The sequence below is a fragment of the Leptopilina boulardi genome, unplaced genomic scaffold, assembly GCF_019393585.1.
Source record: "Leptopilina boulardi isolate dan_hultmark-lab unplaced genomic scaffold, ZJU_Lbou_2.1 LbouV2_202, whole genome shotgun sequence".
Taxonomy (NCBI): domain Eukaryota; kingdom Metazoa; phylum Arthropoda; class Insecta; order Hymenoptera; family Figitidae; genus Leptopilina; species Leptopilina boulardi.
In genome coordinates, this window is record NW_026137755.1 from 3,154,760 (window position 1) to 3,181,563 (window position 26,804).

Below are 26,804 nucleotides of genomic sequence, written 5' to 3' on the forward strand. Positions count from 1 at the left end.
CCGAACCCTGTGAAAAAAGTCGTTAGTTTAATTTTTGGCGCAATAAAAAAGAGGTATTTCATTCTTTTAATTCATATATTTTTTGGTTTTTTTTAAGTGTAGTTGTCATGTTTAGTGCATTTATAAACATTTATTTTAAATTTAATGAAATAAGTGTAAAAAGAACTGAACAAATCAGTGAAATGGTAAGTGTTAATGAATTATTTTAAAATTATAGTCTAGGTTATGTTATAATTTTCCAAAAGTCTTATGAATGACGTGAATATTTGTTCTACTTTTTAGCAGCAAATATATATTATATTTTAATCACATATATTTATCATAATATCCAACCGAACTTAACCTTTTTGTGCACTTTATGCATCTTCATATTTCCATTATTTCATATCCCGGAATATGACCAGTATTCTTTTTTTTATAAAAAAAGCAAAACGTGATTTCTCAAGTTATTCTTAAAAGTAATTCAACTAGAATTTATGTCATTGAATTATTATCAAGTTTATATATATTGGTGAAAAATTATGCTAGAGTGTTCAGCATTTCAGTGTAAAATAGAGATGCTTTTTTAAATCGCTTATATTAGAAAAATGGCTAATCAAATTCACAGTATTGGCAATAGTGATTATCATAATGATCTTTTAACAAAATATCACGTAATATCTGCAAAATTGAAGAAGTAAGTATAATATTAATATTAATAAATATATTAGTGAATCATTGTATATGATTTTCAAAAAAAATTTTGTTATACTAAAAAAAATAATGCCTGGATTTTTGTTTGTCCTTTCAATTTACACATAATTAGCATTGTATAAATTTATAATATTTTTAGACGATTTTTAAGAAAACCAAATGTCACAGAAGCTAGTGAACAATTTGGTAAGTTTTTTTCCTCCAATTTTTAATATAATTTTTGTATTATATCAAATAAGAAATAGAATTGTTTTAATTTAAAAAATTGTAATTTTAAAATAAAATTAATTAAATTTTTGGAAAAACATTTATAGACAATTTAGCCATTGAATGTGATCAAAAAGAATTATGTCAATATGCTGGCCTGTGTTGGTTAGCAGCTGCACGTTGTCAAGGCACATTAGGAAATGTATTGGCAGAAATAAATTTCTTAACAAAAGCAGGACGATCATTTATTATCGCTAAAAATAAAAATAATCAAATTGGATGTTCTTATTCAGGAGAAGAGAATTTGCAGGTCAGAATTTTTTTTTCCAAATTCTAGTGTTACTTATTGTAATTTTTTTTTATGGTAAAAATATTTTATAGGCCGCAATAAATTGTTTTGGACATGCGTTAACACGTTGTCAAAGTCAAGAAGGTTTTAGTATGATGTCTGCAAGTCTTGCAATGGAATTAGCATCTGCTTTAGATATTAATGGCATTTCAAATTTACGTAAATCTGTTGAAATTCATCCAACTTTACGGGCAATTAATACACTTTCATCATATTATATTAAGCAAGGTAAAAATTGTTACCTATCGAAATTGTAATTAATATTGTATCGATGACATTTTAATATTTAATTAATTTACTGCTCAGATGATTATGCCGGTGCTCTTCATGTCTTAACAGAATTGGTCGAATTTCTAACGGCTAATAATGTCAGCGTAAGAACATCTGGAAGTTATATGTCAATTTTACAAAGGTTTTAATAGTTTTAATAAACATTTTTCTTGTACAAAAACAAAAAGATTTTTCATAAATTTTTATCTCTACAGATGTGAAATGACCAGAGTATTATTACTGTTAATATTACAACCAACTCCACAAAGATTATCTCATTCACAAGCTCAAGTTTTGGAAAAATATGCCTGGATAGAAGAAAATTCTAATATTGGTAGAGTAATAATAATTATTTAATTATTAATAGTAAGAAAAAAAATAATTATAATTGTTATTAACTTTAAATTATTTGTTACAGGATTCAGAATGGACGAAAATGAAATGTTATTATTGCAATCTTTAGTTTTAGCATGTCAATCTCGTGATTATCAGGCTTTATTGGAATTAGAGGGAGAACTTTGGAGTATCATGAATATAGAGCAGAAAGGATTGTTAAACAAATTGTTACAAACTTTTAATAAAGATTGATTATAAATTATATTTCTTTTTACTTAATATTTTTTACATTTCACTTAATGCTACATAAATTTGAATATATATATATATATATATATATATATATATATATATTCTTTTTATAGAGAAGAATATAGTGTCGTTGTTCCACTTTTACTTTCCATAATAAATTTTTAATCATTTCTTTTTTGATAAAGTAAAATAATTTTGTACTTAATTTCATTTTTGTTATCGAATTTAAAGTGGATATCAGTTGGACGGTTTGACTGGGACAAGGACAATACCAAATTATATCTTAAAACTACTTAATTTTTCCGATTTTTAAAAAATACTCACACCAAAATGGTAAAATCGATCAAAGATTTATTATACAAAGTAATTTAATTCGCAGTAGAATAATTCAATAAATCCATATGATAGTTTTCTTTGTCTCTGACCACCATATTGTTGATCCTAAGTATATATAGCTCCCCCTCTTTATTAAACTTTTTACAGTGTTGCCAATAAGATTATAATAAAATGATAATTATATTTTTCTAACTATTATTATATAATATATAGATATATGTATAATAATAGTTTGAATAATTATTTTCATTAGTTTACCAATATATAATACTTTTCAATAATTTTATTATTTTCAATGAAGATTTATAACAAATTTTTAGAAGTAACGCTGAACTATTCATAAATATGGCAACGCTGTGTTATGAAATCTTAAAGTTAACATGGTGCACTCTGGAATGTACTTATATAGCGTGTTTCGTTGTCAGATCTAAAAAGAAAATATTATAAATTTAATTTAATTATATAGTCATCATATATTATAATTATAAAATTAGAAATTTTTAGAATATTTTATATTGTGTAACCTCTGTGATAAATACGTATATAACACGTATCAGTCCGGTGAGTCCAAAAAATATACATACAAATAATTTGATATATTAAACCTATAATGTTTTATACGTATTTATTGGTGAGATAAAAAACTTATTATATGAAAGGCTCAAAATGTAATTATTAAATTAATTTTTATCGACATACATTTTAAAGTATATGAGTATAATTTAGAGGTTATGACTGAGATTGTGAAAAAGAGGAGGGGGTTATAGTATTTTTAAGTAAAAAAAAAAATATTTTTCATTTAGTTTTTCTAATATGTTTGTGTATTTCTAATGTTTCTAGCTAATGTTAACAGAAAAAAACAACTATATATATATATATATATATATATATATATATAATATGAATGCGGTTCTCTAACTTAAAATTTTTATAAATTCTACCATAAATTCATCATAATAAGATGATATTATTCCATATTGAATTCCGAGAATATAAATAATAAGATAACAATGTTCATGAAAAATTAATTTTTCAATAAAAATAATTCTTTGATTATAAAAATAATAATTTGTAGTCTGCTATAATATGGGACTTTAATTGCATCATCGAAATCTGCGCGTTGAACTCAAGAGTGATATCTGCGCATGATTTGAAGTATACAATAATCCTATCCAATCAGTACGTAATTTTTTTTTTTTTTTTGTTACTCTTTACAGTCAATAAATAACAATTTTTCTTAATTATCTTTATTATTTCCCTCTTAAAATTTAACAAAAAATACCAACTTCAATATATGTACCTATATATAGAAATTTTACTGAATTTTGTAGTAAAATTCATAGATGGTATCGATCAAGTTTGTTTATAATAATATTAATAATAATAAATTTGAAGTTATTTATGACGTAACAGTATTTATTATATAATTCAAATTTTACTAAACTATCAGTTAATTTTTACATCACTCTTATTTGTGAAAAACATTGATAGGTATTCTATTTGGTTGTTATACATTTGGGCATTTCAATGAAAACAATTTGCACAATTTTATGCAATTTCGTGGTACCTACATAAGTCACGATTAAATAAAAGTTTCATCATTTTTTACGTTATGGAATTAAAAATTGATTTGTTCCTATCATTTTGTGTTTTTTATTTGGAATTTATTATTCTGTAATAATAATTATACAACGAATAAAAAACTTTGACTTTTTTTATATTTATCATCAACTGCGTGATGACTAAGTTCAAAGTACTGAAGGTGACCGTCAGGGGCCAACTACTGCTCCTATTTCCTTATAGGTATATTTATTTATTTTAAATTTAAATAAAGTTACCAATATTATCCCAACGAAAATAGGAATAGACGTTTAAGATTTTTATTTCTACCGTCCTTACTGTGTTAATTTCTACCGTAATTTATAGTACTGATATTTATGAATGAATCTATCAACTTCTGATTCTCATATGATTTTGATAGTTTTGAGGAATAATCTATTGTTATGAAGACAATTTTTACAACCTTATTTGCTTTTTATAACCATTGGTTATACGCAGATATATCATTTTATATTTCGCACACTCAAATTATTTTTGTAGTTATAAATCAACCATTTATTATTTGAATTTAAGGAACGCATCAAAAAGTTTAAGTTATAGAAAATATATTATAAATGATGAATGAATTGTAAACTATACAATTCAGATTGTAAAATCCGTATTGTAACTAATATCTGTCCATATTTTTCACAGATTCAGTTATATTATAGATTCCCATAGCGGCCGTGAAAATTTGTCAATTCTTTGGTATACTTATATGAAATTTTGCATTGAAATTTGAGAAGTTTAAAAAAACTATATTTGAAACTAAAAAAACAGTAAACGTAAATCAAAGTAACTTTTACTAATCGATAAGAATCTTATTGGTATTTTTATAATAATGTTATTATAAGAAAGAGAAACTATATAAAAATATGGCAAAGAGAAACTCTTTTTATATATGTTTACTAATCTGATACTGATTGCATCCCAGAAAAGTTTTTTTAATCAAATATTTAGTTATTGTATATAGGTTTGAAAAAAAATTGAATTAAGCAAACTTTGATTATTAAAATTCGCTGAAATCCAATAGGATACGAAATATTTTTATTCCGGTAAATTTTACTATACCTCTTTGTTAGATTAACCTATAACTTAGAAACTTGATTCCTCGACTATATAAAATATACATATGAAAAATATTCAATAAACTTTAATTAATCTTAAAAAAAGATTTGTGAAATCCACTAATAAGCCTTATTTTCCTCAATATTATTCGCCTGTTTATTGATTTCTTTTTTTATTTAGTGAAGCGACACATAAGGCTGTAGACTATTATCCTTTTACTTCTTTTTAAATCTTCTTTAAATGCGTCCCTGCGTGTTTCATTGCTACATATAAAAAGCAAAATTGCCTGACTGGTATAGAGTCAGTCCTCACGCAAAACGAACACAAACAACTACCATTGTTTATTAAATGTTCATTATTGTATGATGGTTAATAATTAATTGATTTTCAATGTTATAAGTCATCTAATTATCAGCTAAAATTCGATTTATTCTAATTTTAAGAATATATAATCCTGGCACCCGTATTTAAGAATCTAATAATCAGTTCGCATTTTATTCTCAAAATAAGAATATTTCTTAATTTAAAAATTGTTTCTCATTGTAAGATTTAAGAATATTCTTAAAATAAATTGCATGTAATTCTATTCCTAAATACGAGCCAATATTTCATATATACTTAAACCACTTAAGTCACAAGAATATTGTCTTTTCAGGAATTTTCTTTTACGTCAAAATATAATAAAATTTTTCTCATTAGGCTTCTAATATGAGATGAGTACATTCTTATCGACTTTACTAGCCTTACTGCGTATTAAATTAAATCGATAAAGTAGGGACTGAAGCTATTGCGCAACTTAATTTTTCAAAATAATATCAATATTTTAATAATTTGTTACAACTTGCAAAAAAATGTAATATTTTAATATGAATTAAAATACACTCTGCAATAAGTAGTATAAAGACACTATTTGAAGACTATCTTGAGAAATAGATGTGGCAACATTGCCTTGTTACTGACGCTCAAAAGAAAAGCAGATAATCTGCGTGTTACCTCGGGTCACTTCGGGCGCGCAGTTAGGTTAGGCAAGGTTGGGTTAGGTTACATTGTCTTCTCAGGCAGAAGATAATAATATCAAAGTTTATGAACTAACGAATTATTTAAATAATTTGATTTTTTTCATCATTAAAAACATATGTTAGTAAATTGATTTAGTATTCTTTTACTGTATTACAATAAAGTCAAGTGTGAGTGTATAAATATGTATATTTTATCACCATTTGAGAATTATAATTTTAATGTTTAATAATTAATATAAAAATGTTATTATTTAAAGATAAATAAATTTTATATTTATATCTGTTGTCAAATATTAATAAATGAAAATTTTACTTTTTTAGGTTAGGTGACATCTACGAAGCCTACAGAAATTTAGAGCGCAATAAAAAAGTAGCGGCCATTTTAGGGAACTTAGTTGAACACAACGTACTTCGCGAATGTACTTGGTGAGTTAATATTTAATATTTATTTACTACGTATAATTTTAAGTCTGATGCAGTGGTGGATCAAGGTCTTCCGATTTGAGGGGGGAGGGAGGGCAGGTTAATTGACTATTACTTTTATAAAATATAACATGACTCATAAATGTATATGAAGATTAGGGGGAGGGGGGAATTAGCGTCCATTCTGAATCCTGCCGAACTGAGTACTACTAAATAAATTTCTATTTAATTTTACCACATTCAACGCTATTTCATATTTTCCAGCCTCTAACGCTGTAAAATAATTTATTTTCAAACGGAATAACAAAAACATTACCTAGTTATGCTGTAGCAATGGACATTCATGCTTAATTGATGGGGTTATAGACTTTTTGTTTCGGTATATATGCCGAAATACAATGTCGAGGAGGAATTTATACTAATAAGGTAATCAATTGTGTAATAATGCTTTATTACGGTAGTGTAATATCCTGTAATGAATCTGTAATAAACAGTAATATTTTGTAATAAGTGTAATAACAACAACAATAATGTTAGTAATATATTCAATATTAGCGTAATACGGCAGTCAAGTTTACACTTTTTTAATCAGTAAATTCTCCCTCGTACGATGTTTTGGATAAATGCTATTTGCAACATAACCTGCAAATAGTTTGCTGACTTACAGTTAGATCACGTAACACTATCTTTTTTAATCGTTATTGAGTATTTCACAAAATAAAAGATAAAATTTTGTATATGTAACGCGTACTTCATTATATAATATAAATTATATTATATTAAAAGAGAACAATTAAATTACATTATTTTTTGTTTTTTTTAATTCTAAAGAAAATGAAATAAATACTTTTAAAAGTTTTCAAAACTAACAAATAGGTCAGGATAAATATATTGAGGTTATGATGCAAAATGAATACGTGTCTCCATATGTTTTTAGTTCTGTTTTACATGACTGGAGATAGATTACTATAAACAGTAATTCATCTTAAATTTAAATGGATTTTTAAACATGTGAATATTTATTCTGCGAGTAAGAAAAGGCTTCTGGGAGGGGAAAGTTAATATGTGTAACCGTTATACCCGAAGTAATTTATTTCTAGATCGACTCTCTTGTACTAGCATTTTGTTCGGAAAGTCACATCGTATCACATTGTTTATTTTTGGGGGGGGGGGAGATTAAAATACCGATTTTTATATATACACGGAGGAAAATAGTTAGCTATCTTAGCTAAAATTTAGTTACCTTAGCTAACCCCGATTGCTATTATATAGATAGCAATTATTGTTAGCTAATATAGCTAATAATTAGCTTCCTTAGCTAACATGTTTTGCTGCGGCAGTTTATTATTAACTACCAGAGATAAAAATTGGCTATTCATGTAATAGCACTCATTTTTCTTTGTGAATTATACAAACAGTTATCAATTAATGTTTTTGAGAAATAACTAAATATAAGTATATCAACATAACCTATAAATGTTTTATATCTTTTTTTTTTCTTTATTGCGAATCTGGCATATTGATAAATTTAGTTACAAAATGAATGATGAAAAGCAATGTTGCCATTTAAGAATCAAACAAAGCTTTACTTACTAGTTATTGTTTTAAAGTAGATGTCAATATAGCAAGAAATGAGTTAACAATATTTAAAAAATTGTTTTTCTTTAACTTAATCTTTTTATTTCTAAATATTTTATTTTATCTACCTGGTTAAATAAATCCTTAAAGAAGCAGTGATTTAGCAGCAATCTTACAAAATTCATAACATGCATAATTTTTTAATTGAAAACTAGCGATTCTTCGATAATAGTGATATTTCTATAAAATCAATTAAATATTATCAAATAAGTATAACAAATCTTTAAACGTATTTGAATACGTAGAAACAATAGTACCCTTTTTCTCAGTGTGTTAAATAAATTAAAATTTTTTTAGTTTTTTTGTTTAAATTTTTATTGCACTTAACTGCATTTATAAGGACATTGAGAAATTAAAGATTATATAGAAGAAGTGTATATAGAGCATAGGTTTTGCGTATTGATCTTGTTCAAATTTTTCATATAATTACATTATAATAAACAACGATCGAAATAGATCATCAATTTCCCAAAAGTTAATATATTGATTGCAAAGTAAATCTGCGACAAAACCGACATCTTGTAGTAAGTTCGTGAACATTCGGCTTATTTCGTCAATATTACGTCCCGGGGCCTGGATTCATTGTGGGGTGGGTTACTTCAGTGCAGTACATTCAGCAAGCAAACCTGTCGATAAAACTATCCGTGTTCAAGTATACGCGCCATTTCTTTATTCAATATTATTTAGTGTACGTTAAATAATTATTAAAAAATGTGACGACCTTTCAAACTGTAACTTAAAGTGAAATGTAATTTTTTATAATACTTCTGACCACGCGCCGTTTCCATAGTTACAGTTATATTTTCACAATGTAGAGTCAAGCGCAACGATCCATATACATGAAGTTACTAACACATTGACGCTTTGCTATAGTTGATGCTCCCTTGCCTTCATTTATTTGCTTATACATATATAGGGACGAAAACTGAGTGGTTCGAGTGGGATTCAGTTTGGTTTCTAATCAACAACCAATGGGAGACAGAAAAAAATGATACGACGATAATGAATCAACCACGGGTAGGCATTTTTAATGAGATTCTGTAAATTGAAGTTGTAGGTTTTAAAAAATGTCTCTAAATATAAAATCTTCAACACGAGGCGTCAGTGCTGGCCTCACGCGGTCGTATCGATCCTATAACGAACGAATCGGATCTTTTTGTTTTTGTTTTTTTTAATTTAATAATTTATTCTTCATTGTAAAAAAATTATTTCTATTACAAGTAAAAAATTATTTGTATTTTCGAATTTTAGTTAAATTCCATTTAGATATCATATGTGTTTGCAATTTTAATTTATTTTTTTTATGATTCTGTGTTAAAAATAGTTTAATAATACAGATAGGATTAGAAATATATGTTTTATATGTTAGATACATGTACCAAGAAAGAAATATTAATATATATATATATATATATATATAGCGATCAGATCAAATTATTACAAATTAATATCACTTCGGTATCATCTATAAATTTTGATAGTATTTTTAAAATGAACTTTGCTCGCATAGTATTTTCTTATATTCATACTGTTTTTCATTGTATAAAATGTTGGTAGTTCATATGACGTCATAGACTTTTAACGCCATATTTTTACCCACTTCGTTTCGTTGTTCCGCTTTTTGACCGCGTGCAACTATATTTATCATAAACCACATAAACCAATAGAAATGGAGTATTTTATAGCGTTCTATTTGATTCAATAATACGCTATTTTACTAACTTCCTTATGTTAAATTTAAAAAAAAATTTAAACTGGTTTTATGATAAGGGAACCAAGTATGTATCGAGGCATTGTGTATTAACCTAAATCTTTCATTAATCTGAATCATTATGAAATTTTTACTAATTACCACTCAGTAACAGACTTTCGGCTACCTTAATTAGTGACATTTTACTAATTGAGATAGATAAAAGTTGGTTACTGAATTGAAACTCATTAAATGGCAATTATTCGACAATATTGGTTTCTTTTATACCTTCTAACATAGTTGTTGGATTGATCCTAACATAATACATATTTTTAAAATTGTTAAAATTAAAAATTGTTTAAATTGTTAAGATTAAGGTATTAAGACAAAAACCTTTGGTTGACATTATAATGACAGTTTGAAAAAGTAGTACAGTACTATTCTCTAAATCTAAATTAGTCATTTTTAACTAAGAATTAGTCGAAACGGTTACTAATTCATTTAGTGAACGAATCGACGCAGTCGAATAATTAGTCAAAATGGGCAAACAATTTTTACAATATTTTCGGAATTTTTCAAAAATTTTTGAATTTTGAATTTTTTAAAAATATTTTTGGTTTTTTTTATACTACATACTTTTATGTATATTGATGCGCTGATTACGAAAATCATAGTGACAATACCCAAAAATTTGATTTTTTTGGTGAAAACCATTAAAAAGTCACAAAATTTATGGTTTTTTTCGTTTATTGGGTAAAATATGCAAAATTAAATAAAAATGTTCAAATAAAAGTTATAGATCTTATTAAAATAAATTTTTTATATCTGATTCCGAAAATATTGTAAAAATTGTTTGCCCATTATCGGGCTAGGCTTAAAAGTTTCGTAAAAAAAGCAGTTTTTTTGAAAAAATTTTGAAAAAAATTGATCAGTACGTCAAATAAGAAAAATGACTTTTTATCATTAAAACTCAAAAATTTGATAGTAATATCGTTTTAAAAGAATTTCGATTTTTTTTTGAAAAGTACGTTTAAAAACACACATTTTGAAAAAAAAACTTTTAAAATTGATGCATTTTTAAGGAAGTTATGAGCATTCAAAAATTAAAAGTCATGAAAATTCTCCAATTTTCAAAATTCCATAACTCGAAAACGGCTTGCTAAAAAAATTTGAAAAAAAAATCTTAAAAAAATCGGAGATGCAATTGCAGATGGACTTTCACTTTGGCGTGGAATACATCATATATTGATATCTTTATATGAACATATGCATATATCTTTGAAAATGAGTTTTTTTTAGTTTTTGCTTTGTATTTTATATGGAAACACTGCAAAATGATCATAAAGATTAAAGTACACGAAGAAAAATAGTTATCTATCTTAGCTAAAATTTAGTTACCTTAGCTAACCCCAATTGCTATTATATGGATAGCAATTATTGTTAGCTAATACAGCTAATAATTAGCTTCCATAGCTAACATGTTTTGCTGTAGCAGCTAAATATTAGCTACCAGAGCTAAAACTTCGCTATTCATATACTAGCAAAATCATTTTTCTCCGTGTATTTTTATGTAGGTACATATTACGATGATTTTTTACTATATATAGTGAATATTCTACCTTGGTGGAAATTTTTTTAAAGAATTCCTTACTGGTCTCTATATATATATATGTAAGATTCTCTAAATTATCAGGGTGTCTAACGGTCAGGGAAAGTCAGGGAATTTTGTTGGTCAGGGAAATGTCATGGAAAAGTCAGGGAATTTCAGAACATTTCATTCAAAGTCAGGGAAATTTCTGTAAATTTCTACAAAAATTAAAATTTTTTGTGAATTTAAAAATTTTTTAATCTAAAAAAACTTGAATGTTTTTTATTACCTTTTGTTACTACCATTAGAAATTAATTTATTGTTAAATATGTCAGTAACCATATTTTTGTCCAAAGAAAGCAGAAATAAGATTATTAAAAAGTCAGGGAAAAGTCAGGGAATTTTTTTGTCAATCCTTGTTAGACACCCTGATTATTTATATAAGTAATTAATCATATATTCCTTTACGAGAAATGACACTGGGGCCTTTATAGATTGTTATATATAAAAGGTTCATCATCCAATTTCCAAAATTTATAAAGAGAATTAAAAATATATATGCTATGTGAACGGAAAAAAATTTGCTGTGTTATCAACAGTATCTCTAGCACCATCTAAAAATCGCATTTGAAGTATTCACAAACAGCTGACTTTTTGTTGTTTTCGCTACAACAAATTTTTTTCCGTGTGTGATCTTATTTATGAGTTTCTAATTATAGAATACCACATAGGAGACCTGTAAGAAATCCTTAAAGGAATTTTCAGCAAGTTATATGATTATACACTGATAGAAACGATTGGTTGTGATTACCATTTCGTTAGTAAGAGTATTGTTACTAATTTATATTAGTTACTATTAACATTTCATTAGTAAGGTAACTATTTAAATAGTTATTCCAACAAACTAATTAGTTAAACCAACTAATAAATTAGCAGCAGTATAATTTACTAACTAAAAATGGTCATCCCAACCAATCTTTTTTCTCAGTGTAGTGTTATAAAAGTGAGTAAAATAACCAGTGAAAATACTGAATTACTGTAAACAATCTTTCTTTTTTTCAATGATTTATATATCCAAATTTTTACATAAATTTTAAGTTTGTCATTTTAATAAACGCCATTTTGAACATATGCATGGAAAAAATTCTATAGAATCGACAAATTGTCGCTATATAAGTCATCTATACAGGCGTTTCAATGCATCACATTATTGATAACGTGGGGCAGTTAAAATAACAAAATTTAATATCACTTATCTTGCTCCTAGGAAATGCGACTAGAATTTAAAAGTTTTTTCAACTAAAAATGTTTTCAGGCTAAAGTCTTCAGCTAAAGTCTGATTTTAAGTACAAGTTTGCTTTTGAAATGAAAGTCAATATCATGCATTTAAAAATTTTAGAGCAATGTCATGGCAACACGTGGGTTAGAGAAGGACAAATGTGCAGGCATATATACGTCTAAAACTGTAATTTAAATTTAGTATCGACTCTATAAGAAAATAATATTATTATATTATTATTATTTTTTATAATATTTTATTGTTTTTCAATTGAACGTTTATGAATTTTTGTTATTTCTAACATTAAAACTGAATTGAAGTGATTATTAGAGAAATTTTTCTAAATTTAAGAAGAAAAATTAATGTAAAAGTTATACCAAAGTTAGTAATTTGCTTCAGACATTAAGAAATGTTAGCTATGATATATCCAGAGATGTTCGAAATATAAATAGCATCGCATTCCCTTAGTATTTTAGACTGACGCCATCTCGTACTAACATTTTGTACTCATTCTCCTTCCAATTGTACCTTGCTACTCTCTTGCAGTCGTATTTTATGCCTGTTAAATTAGTGAAGATCAGGAAATTATCTACTTTAAAATTTTTTTTTTTTTGTTAAAGTAAATAAGTTTCAATGGTACTTGAGACTGAATATACTGTGAAAATAGAGTTAATTACATGTATGATTATAAATGCTTATTAATAATTTTCTGAAGGGTGAGTTTTTGACGATAACATATATATATATAACTTTAGAAGTTAGGTTAGTTAAAGAGTCCAATTAGACAATAAATAGTATTTTATTTTCATCTATATTTACCTAAATGTTACATTAAATGTTGGAAATAATATATGGGTAATATTTCGGTAAACTTACTCGGTAATATATCAGTATAGTCCATTATATTATATTTAAAAAATAACCATTATCTACACTGAGAAAACGATATTCTAGATCTAAGAATACCTACTTAAATAGGAGCCACGAATATTCCCCACTTGAAGTAAGTGGCAAATATTCTTACAATAAGAATATATTACTTATTGTAAGAATATTTCCCACTTACTTTAAGTGGGGAATATTTGTGGCTCCTATTTAAGTAGGCGTTCTTAAATCTAGAATATCGTTTTTTCAGTGTAGGTTCATATTTGTTTGAAATAAGGACCCTTAAACCACAAAAAATTCAACACTCAAATATCCTTAATCGAACAAATACGGGGAACTTTCTATACAGACGCTCCGATTATGCTCTGAGCATTTTTTGATTGGCTGGGTTTTAGAATAAAATGCTGCGCAGTAGTTTTCTTTGGTATTTATCACTGCGCAATAAACTTTAATAATTGTAGACTGACCTAGCTTTGATATCTACACACACACACATATCCAATATATATATATATATATATATATATATATATTGGATATGTTGAAAAATCAATATTATCTTAAATATGTATTACTTTATAATATTCTCGTAAGGCGGATATTTTACATTACAAAATCGTTAGCGTATATTATTTAAATTCAGAATTATTTGTAAAATCCATATTAATTTGGTTAAGTAAATTAAACAAGGTTTAATTTGATGCATAAAGTTTAAATAAAATATTCCTGAAAAGGCAACTATTATTGAGTATGCTTTCCAAAATAAAAATCCTCTTCTTAGAAAATAATAATTTTAATAATAATCTCTCTCTCTCTCACTCTCTTTCACTTTCTTTTTTTCTTTCTTTCTTTCTCTATCTCTCTCTCTCTCTTTATGTATGTGACGCTTTAAGATGAAAAGGACTTTAGCTTTAAAACAATTTTAGGTTATGTTTGTGAATTTTAAAGTCAAAATACACAAAGAACATTAACTCTTATATTAATACAGCTAATAGGTCCCTTTCACCGTAAAGCGTCACATATATATGTTTAAAAAAATTATGTGGAAGTATTGACATATATTATGATCATATATGATATGGTATAGAAAATGAGACATTTTAAACTTTTAACTTAATTTGAATTTATAATAATTTTTGATGATTTTCTGACATTTTAAACTTTTAACTTAATTTGAATTTACACAGAGAGAAATAGATGGTAAGAATTTATGATCTTAAGATGGTAAAAAGTAGATGTTATCCGGTACTATCGTTATGCTACTCGGTACTATCAAAGATGTTACAAAAAGTATGGTTATGTTACCCATTACAATCATGATGTTACCCCGTACAATCTGGATAGTAACTGATAGAATCTAGATTGCTGTTCGTATATGTAAGATCAAATATGGTACCTGGTACTATCTAGATAGTACCCCGTACCATCTATTTCTCTCTGTGATATATAATATAATTTTTGATAATTTTCTTAACAATATAGTATAGGCATAGAATATCTTTAACTCTAAAAATAAAATAGAAAACCATTTTTTTCACTAATAATATATAATTATATATACAAACAAACACGAATATTTTTGAGAACTGAAATATTGGAACTGAAATTCGATATGTTTTTTATTTTTTTTTCCTTTTATTAATTCAAAAATAACTCTTGAAAACATTAAAATGTTTTCAATATTAAATATTTGAAGCACTACCGGTGTAAAGAAATATAGGTGATACTGATATATGTTTTTTTTTAATAGCTAAAATCTTATAGGAATCTGGACTATATAATATTTGTATTTACAACCAAAGAAATGATATATTTGTCTCACAGCCTAATAAATATTTATTTAATTCAAATAAATTTTTATTTAATTTAAATAAAAATTTTTATATTTACGCCAAATAAATAGGCTAGTAGGTTGTGAGACAAATATTTGTTTATTTAACTCAAATATATTATATTTGGTTCAAATAAAACATTTCTCTGGGTGTAGTAACAAATTAATTAGTATTAAAAAAAATATGCATGAATAAGACAAGCATAACTAAATAATTATTAATATTCTTGAACAAAAAATCTGAATAATATATATCTAAAAGAAGCATCATCACAACATTTCTTTTGTTGTAGTTTGATTTTTTTGTTGTTAAACAATTATATTATTTAATCTACTGATACGAATAACTATCACTGGTAATTTAGAACATGTTATTAGATTTTAAAGGGTTGATGCAAGGTAATGCATTAGGATAATAACTTTATCAACAAAATGTTGTTTTTTTAACGATCGTATCCTAGGAAAGAATTAGTCATTAAAGCATTAAATTATCATACTTACCATTAGACACATTTGAAAATGAGGCATTTTTCAAAATTTTTGTATTGTTAAATTCAATCTACTGTTTTAGAACATATTTTTCATTTTCTTAATTTTAATACAATAAAAAAAGAAAAGGAAAGAAAATTCTCGAAGATATGGCTCTGGTATCAGGCAAGATTTTAGAGGGGGAAATTATCCATTTTAAGCAAAAGTTTTTTTTATAGTCAACTTAATAATTTTTTTAAACTTAATAAAATTTGTTATTACCTTAATATCTGAGCGGATCTACGAAAGGTTTCACGAAAAATAACTGAACAAAAATTTGATATTTGCATTTATAATTTTTTTTACTATTTAGTTAGGTGCACACAGAAGAGAATATATTATTTAAGAAATCTATTTCTATTTTAGAATTTGTAATGCCACTGAAATGCATCAGAACAAAAATCGGTTGTAAATTAAAAAAGAAAATACAAATGCTACTTTAAGAAAAAAAACTAAAACTTTTCACGAAGTAAAATATCAATAATTGCAAGTACTTATTAGCTTATTTGCAATTCCAGGGCCATAACTCGAAATACTTCGAAGGGACTTCTTTGAAAACATCAGCTCAACCCAAAACTAATGCTACAAAATTTTAAATGAAGGGATTATGAAATGAATGTTACGGGTTTTGGCACTGTTCAAAGATGAGTCACGTTTCAAATCTATATAACAATAGAAAGAATTGGGAATTTTAAATCCAACTTGAAAAGCTTTCTTCTGACAGTGAGTAAATCCGAAAGTCATTTCGAAGAAGAAGAAGAAGAAGAAGGCACTTTTACAAGAAGATCGTGGTTTATGAAACCTCTCTCTAATCAAGGAATTTTTTGAGGGTGCAATATTAAAAAATTAACGTCAACTTGATTACTTACATAATGTGAAAGGTTAGTTCTTCAGGTTTTCTTCATTGACTTTTAAGTGTTTTAGCAATGCGTTGTATTATTTTTTTTATATTTCATTGAAATAATTATTTATTTCTCTTAAAAGTTTAATTATCTTTTTTTTTAAACAATTTGTAATAAATTGTTTGTCTTTTCTGTTGTGTCCTTGTTATAGAAGCACAATCTAAAAAATAATTACCTTAAAATAACACAATGGTTCATTTGCTGATTAATTGTCAGTAAAACTTCACTTAATTATTGAAGTGGAATCATTGGTTATGGTGAAATTTAATTTTTAAGTTATTTTGCACGATTTTACTATATTTATTACTTTATGTTCATAATACCTAATATACATAAAGTAATAATACTTAGACAAAAAGAAATTTCTCTAAATATGTGAGACTCTTTTCTTCATCTAAAGTTGATGTTTTTTCATTTTATGAAATTTCTTTTTTCTAAAAAAAAACAGTTACTCAAACATACAATCAGGAAGGAAAACGAATTTTTTTATGTCTATAGAAATTTTAAGATTAAAATTATTTTTCACTCCAAATGGTACTAAGTTCTAAATAAGAAAATAATCTTCAAAATTCTCAATGTCCCTATAATGATTAATTTTTCTAGTTTTGAGATGATTCTCAATGTGTCTTCATTCTTGGTTACGGTTCAAATTTATTTTCATCCCTGGTTTCAATGATAGATATATATATATATATGTATATATTCGTATTCTTTAAAAAAAGTTTTATTTTAAGTAAAAAAAACAACAAAATGAGAAAAAAACGAAAAAATATACTTTGGTTCTTCGCAGAATAATGGATGAAATAGGATCCCTGTGATATTTTTTTTACATTCGTCTTTGGTGAAATGGAGACAAAAATTGACATACTTCCTTCTACCAAATCAAAAAAGATTTGCTCATTATTAAGTACTGATCTTCATGATTCAAATATTATAACAAAGGAAAGAGAGGAAGAACTTTTAAATGATGGATTAACAACATGCGATGAGGATATTGATGAAGATGAAGCACTTTCTGATGATAGTTTACGTTTAAAATTGTCTGATGACGACGATATTGAACAGGATGATGTTGATTCGTCTGAATATATTTATAAACGACAACTAAAGGAAGAAGAATCTTATAAGGGTAAGATGTTTATAATGATTACAGATCCGAACATTAATCAACGTTAATATAATATATATATATATATATATTCGAATGGAATAATTATTTATGCGTAAAAGAGATGTGTATTAAAGTTGTTTTTTTACATGAATTTTAATATTCAAGTATTGACATCTCTTCTCTCTACGTTATTTTTTTTGTACGTTTTTGAAAAATTGCCTTATTTTCAAAATTATTTTCATATTGTTTATTTAATATGAGATTTTTAACACGTGTCTTTATTAAATTTATATTTCATGCAAATATGTTCCATAGACCTGGAGATCTAAAAAATATTTCAGTTCTTCAAAAATGTTTGAAATCTATGCCTTAATACTGCATATACAAATTATAAAATTTGCAGATATGAATAAATGTAGGCAGATATTTTTCTCTGATTTTATCAAAAATTGAGAATAATCCAAATCACTGATTCTTTGGGATCTGGCAAATGTTTTCTTTAATTACGAAAAGATGACAAATGCTAAAAAATTTTATATTGGTTTAACTATTGTTGCTAAACAGAATATTATAATTTATGAATATATGTTGCTTATGAGACCCTATACACTGTAAAAAATTTATTTGATTTAAATAATTGAATATTTGATTATTATCAAATAAATATTTATTAGTATCCAATAATTATTATTTCTGAGTCAATTAAATGATTTTTGTTAGACATGCTATTTAATTAGTATATGTATAAATAATGCTACTGCTATTTTATTCACTGAAACAACTAGTTCAATAGTTAATTCAAAAATATAACTATAGCCAAATTATTGTTTAAATTATAGAAATATTTGCAATATCATAAAGTTGAAATATTCGATTTATTTTTTAATTGCATTTTTAAAATTTTATTTTATTTTACATAAAGGTGGTGAAAATGAATTATTTTAAAAAACGAGTTTAAAATGTGAAAGACTACCTTACAGTATGGTAATATTCAACGTGTTGTTAAACTCAACGTTAAGTTAAATTTGTCATACTGTTGTCTAATTTTTTATATTCAATACGTTATTATCAATCTTCAAAATGAATAATAAATAAATAATATATCATAAAATGCAATCATTTATATTTATTACAACTATTGTATTTTTATTTTTAAAACATAATAACAAAGTTTGCATTTTGATTCAAGAAATTTTTATTTTCAAATTTTCATAACTATGTATATCGGATTGTCAGGTTTTTTAAAATTATAAATTGATATAAAATTACATGTAGCATTTAACATATACATTTATAATTTATTAATCTCAAGAAAATGAGATAAATTTATATTTAAGATTACAGTATTAAAGTAGAGAAGAAAACTTTTTTTTCTACTTTTTTGAAAACACCGATAAAAATTGTTATGTATATGTATGGTTACAGAGAAGAAGTACAGAACACACGAAGAAGGATTTGCCACTACAAGTGAAGAAGAAAAAGAATCATATTTATTGGAAGCAAATTCTGATTTCAAACAAGAAACATCAAGTGAGAAGAAGGTGAATTCTGAAGAAAATTTCAATAAAAGCCAATTGACTGATGATTTAAACGTATCGGAAAGCGTTAGTTCAACAGAAATTGCACATGATCAACAAAACACAGAAGATACAATCATGAATGGAAACGATCCGAGATTTTATCCAAATTCTATTAGATCAATGTATGAAAATCGATGGAATCCATCAAATCATCGTATGCGAATGGGATTCAATAATCGTCCGCCACTGCCATCGCATCAAAGATATTATCCAAATAGTAATTATAATTCTTCCGATTTAACAGATAACAGATATTATAATCAATATAAACATTATAATAGGGTAAGAGGATCAGGCAAACATCATTCGTCTTATAATTTTAAATCGAAATCAGGCGATAGACAAAAGGAAAAAAACGACTTATCATCGTCATTAAAATTAGTTGATTCTGATCCTGATTTTACTTGTGATAATGATTTGAATAATATTAATAAGAAAAATTCAGAAAAAAAATTAGAATCTGAAGAATCGGAAGAAAAATCAGATAAAAATGTCAACAATACTGAAGATAATGATGATGATGATAACAATTCCAATGAATTACATTCAAATGCAAAGAATGATAATGAAAAGGAAAATATCAATGATTGTATCACTGATTCAACTCTTAAGACTGCAGAACCTATTCAGAATGATCTTTTAAATTCATTAAATTTAGATGAAGAAAGATCAAAATCACAAGTAGAGAATGTAGTTACAAACGAAAATACAACAGAATACACTTCTAATACTAAAGAAGTGAACACAACAAATTTCATACGGGATGAAGATTCTCAGGAAGAATCTTCTTGTGTTATCGGTACTAGTAATAATAATGATAATCTTAAAGAATTAGATAACAAAATTTCGGAAAAAACATTAAAGACTGATGAAAAGAATTTGTGTACAAATGACGATATTGAAAATAGTGAAGATATGATCATTCACCATGCAAGCACAGGTGAGGAAGACTTACCAGAGAAGGACAATGATAATCAAGGCAAAGAAGAAAAAGAAAAAGAAATATCGTTGAAAATTAAACAGAAAATTGAAAGCAATGAAGAAAATATTCAATCTTCATCAATTTGTTTAAACGAAGATTCTGGATCGACATTGGATAATTTACCAAAAGTTTATCAATGTCTCGAAGAAATAGCAAGTATGGAAGCTTCCCGTATCGCTGAAGAAATGAAGAAAGTCGAACAAATTGTGCAAGATGATTTGCTTGATAGTGAAAGTATAAAATTACAATTATCTCAAGGTGCTGATGGTGATACTGATGATATTGATTCTGAAAATAATACACATGATGACAACAATCCTTGTGAAAATGATATTCCCCCTGTCAATGATGATAATAATCCTCAGGACATTGATCAACATGATAATGATAATAAAGATATTGGTAATGCTTCAGAAAAATGTTCATTCCAACCAATGGATGAAGATACAACTCCATATGATCCTTCAATTATTACTGAAAATAAACCAATCAAAGAAACAAAAGAACCAATAGATGATAATTCCGATAAAAATGATAATAATGATGAAGACGAAAATTCAAATTTAACGGTTGAATCATCCGAATCTATTGTTTCATCCACAAAGAATAATATTGTCGAAGAGAAAGATAATGTTTCGCAAGATGTTGAAAAAATGAATTTTGATGATAATGCCTGTCATCCAAATGAAACCCCCAAAGAGACATGTGACACGAAAGGCAATAAATATACAAATCGTCTTTATGATTCATTACTTGTGAAAAAAAGTGATATAATTATGGATGATAGTAGTGATAAATTAAACGACGCTAGCAATGACGTTAGCAATGACATTAGTAACGATATTAATTACGATATTAGTAATGATATAAGTAATAGTAACGATGTTGAAATAAAAATAAGCGAGGAGGATGAAAGTAATTCAGAAACAGCCGTTGTAACAACGAAAGAAAAAGTAAATCAAAATGATATCGAATTAAAAGATAATGATGCTCGCGAAGAAATTAAAGAGTTGACTGAAAAATTAGAATCAAATATTGAACAAGTCAAAGAGATTATTGGTGTTGAAGATGAGAAAATGATTATTGATGATAATCAAGAACCTCCAAAATTGGATAAGGAAATGGAAGTGGAATCGTCAAAAACATCTGATGTTGATAATTCTAGTGAAAAAATTGAATCAACAGATATCACAATGAAAGACAGTTCAAACAATGAGAAGAAGGAAGAAAATTATTTAAGACTCAAATCACAAACTGATGACACATTATTTGCACCTAAAACATCTTTAGTGGGAAGTAAAGAAGGTAAGCGGTATAATCGTTTTTATTTTTTGATCATTAAAAGATGATTTTATGTTTACATTTTGCGGAAAATAATGAAGCGTAAAAGAAAAAGAAGTTTAATATTTTTTAAAGAATGCAATTACGCCAATTAAGTTTAAATATGTAACCAACTTCAGTTTGTTTTTAAAGTCAAAAATTTATGAAAATGAATTTAATATTTAAGTATAAATACGAATCTGAAGCAGATATTTTTGAAGGAGGTAAAAAGAAGATAGGATATTTTATAATCTAAAAATTAAATTTATGTATAAATATCTTAAAATCTTAATTTCATTATTAAATATTGTAGAGAATTGTCTCAAATTTTAAAAAATGTCAGTTATGAGGTTATGCATTCCTTTTTATTAAAATTGAAGAAATAATAATTATTATAATTTTGTTTATTACTTTTATTATCTAAAAATTTACAATTAAAACATTTTATTTTAATAATCGTAGGTGAAACAAATGTTCGACAAAAAAGAAAAACAGCAAAAAATGCTGAAGAAATTATTAAAACGAAATTCTTAAAAAGTGACAGCGAAGCTGATAGTGACGATTCGGGAAAATATGTCAGTGTTAATTACAAAAAAACAAAGCACCTTGTTAATGTACCTGCTTCCCTGTCACCTTCATCGTTGAAACGAAATCTCGGTGATGATGAGGACACTGATAATGAAATAGATTCATTAACCAGACAAGTCACTGTTAAAAAATTAAAAATGACAATTGATTCACCGAAAAAATCGTCTAATGAATCTCTCTTCCCATTCAAAAAAGATGTAATAGGTGTAAAAGATGTAAAAGATGTAAAAGATGTAAAAGATGTAAAAGATGTAAAAGATGTAAAAGATGTAAAAGATGTAAAAGATGTAAAAGATGTAAAAGATACAAAAGATATAAAAGATATAAAGAAAACAAAGGATCAAGAATCTATTAGAAATCTTGTCAATGTGCGTAAATTTTTCCAGCGTGACATAAAAGGAAAATTGAAGAAATTAAAACAGGAGGTAAGTGACTAAAGTACATTGAAAAAATTAATTTAAATTTGAATGTTTTTATTAAAAAAAAAAAAAAAAAATTATTGAACACATACAGGAATTAGAAGAATTACTCATTCAAAAGATAGTTGAAACTATTACAATGGCTAGTGAAATTGGTAAATTGCGAGAACAAGCGCGTTTATCAGAAAAAAGTCAGGAAGCCACACGAGCTAGATGTCAACAGCTTGCTAAACAAATTCAGGATTTTGAAATGGTTCTCAAGCGTAATGCTGCTGATAGAAGTTCGTCTAATGATAAATTTATTGCTCCAATAAAAATTAATCGATCTGTTGGATTGCAAGTTAATTTTATATCGGTAAGTAAAATACTCAATTTTTGAGAAAATTCTAAGTTCCTAAAAAGAAAGAATATTTTTTAAAGAAAATACACAAATATTATTGTTAAAGAATTTAGAAAAAATAATTTATAAAACTATTTTCAGGATCATGGAATGCAGAATATGCGACAAATTCAACAAAATGCAAAATCTGCTACAATGTCAAATTCATCATCAACTTCATCGTCTAATGATGTTGGTACACCAAATCCGCGAAAAGGTATAAAAGTACGATCGCCTAGACGAAGTGAAAATATTCCATCCACTGTACAAGTGCCACCGTTAACTAATATTCCGCAACAAGCTAAAATTTCACCTCCAAATATTACAAATCCAGTTACACCTGCTGCTTTAGTTTCAACGACAAAAACAATTGAACCGCATACTCGCACAATGCCTGGACCACTTCAAACAATTAATGCACAACAGCCAGTTATATCAAATGTGAATATTCGTTCACCAAATGTAAGTTGAATATTAATTAATTTCATTTTTTTTCCTATTTAATAAATAAATTAATTGAAAAGTACTATGCCGAAACTGTCACACAGTTATCAGCATCAAGTTAATGTTAATAATAATAAACAAAATTTTATTTTAGAAATTAAATATGATACAAGGACTCCAACAGGCTCAACAAGCTGTTATTCTTAACGGAAATCGAGTTTCAACCACAGCTCCAATTACTGTTCAAAAGCAAAAGGCCAATAATGATCTTATTGATCTTACGGATGAAGAGGAAAAAACAAAAAGTGAGTTGAAAATAATTCACTCAATACCATTTTTTAAAGATATTTTTGAAAAATTGATTTTTGTAAATAATATTTACAGCTACTGTTAATACTCCGATTGCTGTGACAACTGCAACTATTATATCAAATCATCCACGAGGGAATATTATACAAAGCAATGCAACGTCACACTATCAAAGAGTTATCCAAGCAATTCCAACGAGTGTTGCACTCTCAGGTCAAACGGCTAATATCAGGGTAGTTCAGCCTAATAGTCAAACAACGCCTACTGCCTTAGTGGTTTGTATTTATATTTATTAAGAATTTCTTTATATCATATTTATAATATTTTTCTTATCATTTACTCAAAATAACAAATAGTTCTCAATAAGTTTTAATTTCCAATCGAATCATAGTTTATATAAAGTAAAATTAATTTATTTGCTATTTACTTTTATTAAAATTGATCTGTATGAAAGAAGTGTGCCGGAAAAATATTCTAAACCGGAAGACAAGAACTATGTAGAATAAATAAATATAATGTATAATTAAAAGTTGAAACGAATTTTTTTTTTTTCTTAATAGAATATTTTAGCAAGTTCATAACTACATAACAGATATGTAAAATAATACAGAATATTTTTTCTAGAATAATATAAATGCGTCCAGAATGTTTGTAATGCAAAGTGGCGGACAACCAAGACAAATATTGATAACCAATCCTAATTCGGTGAGTTTATCAATACTCAGTAAATTAAGTTTTTTATTAAAATAATAGGAATAGAAAATTATTTTTAACTCGAAAAATATTCGTTATTTAAAGGGATTCTTAATTATATGATATATGTATAGAACAGAAAATATTTTCTTTATTTCAGATAAGACAAAATGCTAATAACAGTAATAGGAATCAATTTTCGACAATTACCTATAAAACAGGTATGTTCTTTTTAGAAAAATTTACAATATTTCAATTTAAATTCCATAAATTATAATCTTATCTTTTTTTCTCAATAGCCAATGGAATTCCAACTTCTGCAAATGGCACTTTAAGACTTGTAACGACGCAAGCCACTGTAAATGCTCAAATAACCAAGGTTTGTAAATTAATAATTGTACTAATAAACTACCAGTCAATGTAAATATAAAATTTAAATATTCTTAAGGCGCTTGTACACCTCACAAATTCTGAGTATACTCGGAATTTGTCAAAAGTTTTACTAATTTTTATTGACTTTGCTCATAGAGAATTTACAAAAGATTGGAAATTTTCAAAATTCTCTATAAGCAAAGCCAATCAAAATTAGTGAAACCTCTGACAAATTCCAAGTATACTCATAATTTGTGAAGTGTACCAGCGCCTTTAATGATGGAATAATTTTTAATTATTATTATTATTATTATTATTATTTAAAAATGTGTGTTACAGCATCCAGCACCTTTACCAGATTCTGGACCATGTGATAATAATCCAAATTGGAAATTACCTCCTCCTGCCCCTTCGCTTAAGATCTCAAAAGTCACTTCCGGTAGGAAATAAATCTTTTAAAAAAAATTCTAACATTTTCTGCAAAAATGTTAATTTTTTTATTATCTTTTTTCACAATACAGGAATCGTATTGTCTTGGAATATGACGCTATCTGATAAGCATGCGGAGATAGTTAGTTATCAATTATTTGCGTATCAGGAAGTAAATGGTACGCCACCTAGTACATTGCTTTGGAAGAAAGTTGGCGATGTTATGGCGCTACCGTTGCCAATGGCGTGTACATTAACTCAAGTAAGTTCTTTTTATTTAAAAAAAAATTATCTATCAATTAGAATAATGAACAAAATCAAAATTATTAATAGTTTAGAATTTTTTTTCCTATCAAAATAGAAATCGAAATTCCTAAGAAAAGGTCTTAATTTAAATCTAACTGTAATTTACACCTTTCCTAAAATTTATCAATCGATAAAAGAAAGATTATAAGTGAAAAATAATCTATTATGGTTTTAGTTTTCTGCGGGCAACAATTATTACTTTGCTGTTCGAGCCGTCGATTCACATTCCAGACTTGGACAGTATAGCTTACCAGGGAATATTTCTTTGTAGGAAAAAAAAAATAATAATAATGAAAAGAAGAAACGATTCATTCTAGAATTATTCTCTCAACAATAATAAAGCAGTCTTCTTAATATTTATCTCTAATTTTTATATTTAAATAATGGACTGAATGATTTGAGTTTTTGTATGTTTAAACGTGATTTTTTTATGTTGAATATTTATTAATTAAGTTGCAATATAGAGAAAATATTGTTGCTTCATTTCTAAATGTTTCTATAGAAAAAGAAGAAAAAATAGTCGAAATAAATTAAATAATAATGGAAGATGAAATTTTTTTTCAAAGAATTTAAAAAACAAAAAAAGTACGAATGGATTTTTAAGTAGAACTTAAAAAAATAGCAGGCGATGTGTTAAATGCTGCATAATAATATCCATAAGTATAATTATAAGATTCTCGTTGCCGTGTAAGATTTTAGTCAATGAATGGATAACAATAAAATAATAATTTGAATTAATTTTTATAACTGTAGAATAAATTAATTATTTATAAAAATACTAGTGTACAAATATGTTTAAACATGTGTATGATATGGAAAAAGGTTGTAATAATTGTAATAATGATTAAACACAAATTTAATTTTGTTTCATTTACATTTTTTGGTAATTAACATTTAAGTACTTAAATAACATCTTAAAGTAAAATTATATATTAATTAAAAACAATACATAGTAAGTAATATATATGTAATAATATAT

General features: G+C 26.1%; 2 protein-coding genes across 13 annotated transcripts; both read left to right on the top strand.

The window, feature by feature from the left end:
• The first annotated feature begins 21 nt into the window (after positions 1 to 21).
• On the top strand, positions 22 to 26,680 carry LOC127278317 (uncharacterized protein MAL13P1.304-like). 12 transcript variants are annotated; one of them, XM_051299981.1, is made up of 16 exons: positions 22 to 185; positions 6,451 to 6,555; positions 16,510 to 16,872; positions 17,684 to 18,022; positions 19,430 to 21,871; positions 22,349 to 22,899; positions 22,988 to 23,248; positions 23,375 to 23,734; positions 23,871 to 24,021; positions 24,101 to 24,300; positions 24,650 to 24,730; positions 24,879 to 24,939; positions 25,018 to 25,097; positions 25,430 to 25,529; positions 25,612 to 25,781; positions 26,001 to 26,680. In XM_051299981.1, the coding sequence occupies exons 4-16, from the start codon at positions 17,740 to 17,742 to the stop codon at positions 26,094 to 26,096; spliced, it is 4,836 nt and encodes a 1,611-aa protein (XP_051155938.1). In that variant the 5' UTR covers positions 22 to 185; positions 6,451 to 6,555; positions 16,510 to 16,872; positions 17,684 to 17,739; the 3' UTR covers positions 26,097 to 26,680. The 12 variants fall into 12 exon arrangements, with proteins under 12 accessions (XP_051155938.1, XP_051155947.1, XP_051155939.1 ...); XM_051299982.1 differs by lacking the exon at positions 22 to 185 and adding an exon at positions 2,777 to 3,004; XM_051299983.1 differs by lacking the exon at positions 22 to 185 and adding an exon at positions 6,097 to 6,247.
• On the top strand, positions 237 to 2,119 carry LOC127278324 (40-kDa huntingtin-associated protein). The gene is made up of 7 exons (XM_051300005.1): positions 237 to 676; positions 833 to 879; positions 1,008 to 1,210; positions 1,282 to 1,477; positions 1,556 to 1,661; positions 1,735 to 1,853; positions 1,938 to 2,119. The coding sequence occupies exons 1-7, from the start codon at positions 588 to 590 to the stop codon at positions 2,105 to 2,107; spliced, it is 930 nt and encodes a 309-aa protein (XP_051155962.1). The 5' UTR covers positions 237 to 587; the 3' UTR covers positions 2,108 to 2,119.
• Positions 26,681 to 26,804: the final 124 nt, after the last annotated feature.

Excerpts from the sequence above, each read along its gene's own strand:
- LOC127278324 (XM_051300005.1), top strand. The coding sequence starts at position 588 with ATGGCTAATCAAATTCACAGTATTGGCAATAGTGATTATCATAATGAT. Across the intron at positions 677-832 it reads ATATCTGCAAAATTGAAGAA|ACGATTTTTAAGAAAACCAA; the intron begins GTAAGTATAATA and ends TAATATTTTTAG. Across the intron at positions 1,662-1,734 it reads TATATGTCAATTTTACAAAG|ATGTGAAATGACCAGAGTAT; the intron begins GTTTTAATAGTT and ends TTATCTCTACAG.
- LOC127278317 (XM_051299981.1), top strand. The coding sequence starts at position 17,740 with ATGGAGACAAAAATTGACATACTTCCTTCTACCAAATCAAAAAAGATT. Across the intron at positions 24,022-24,100 it reads TGAAGAGGAAAAAACAAAAA|CTACTGTTAATACTCCGATT; the intron begins GTGAGTTGAAAA and ends TAATATTTACAG. Across the intron at positions 25,530-25,611 it reads GATCTCAAAAGTCACTTCCG|GAATCGTATTGTCTTGGAAT; the intron begins GTAGGAAATAAA and ends TTCACAATACAG.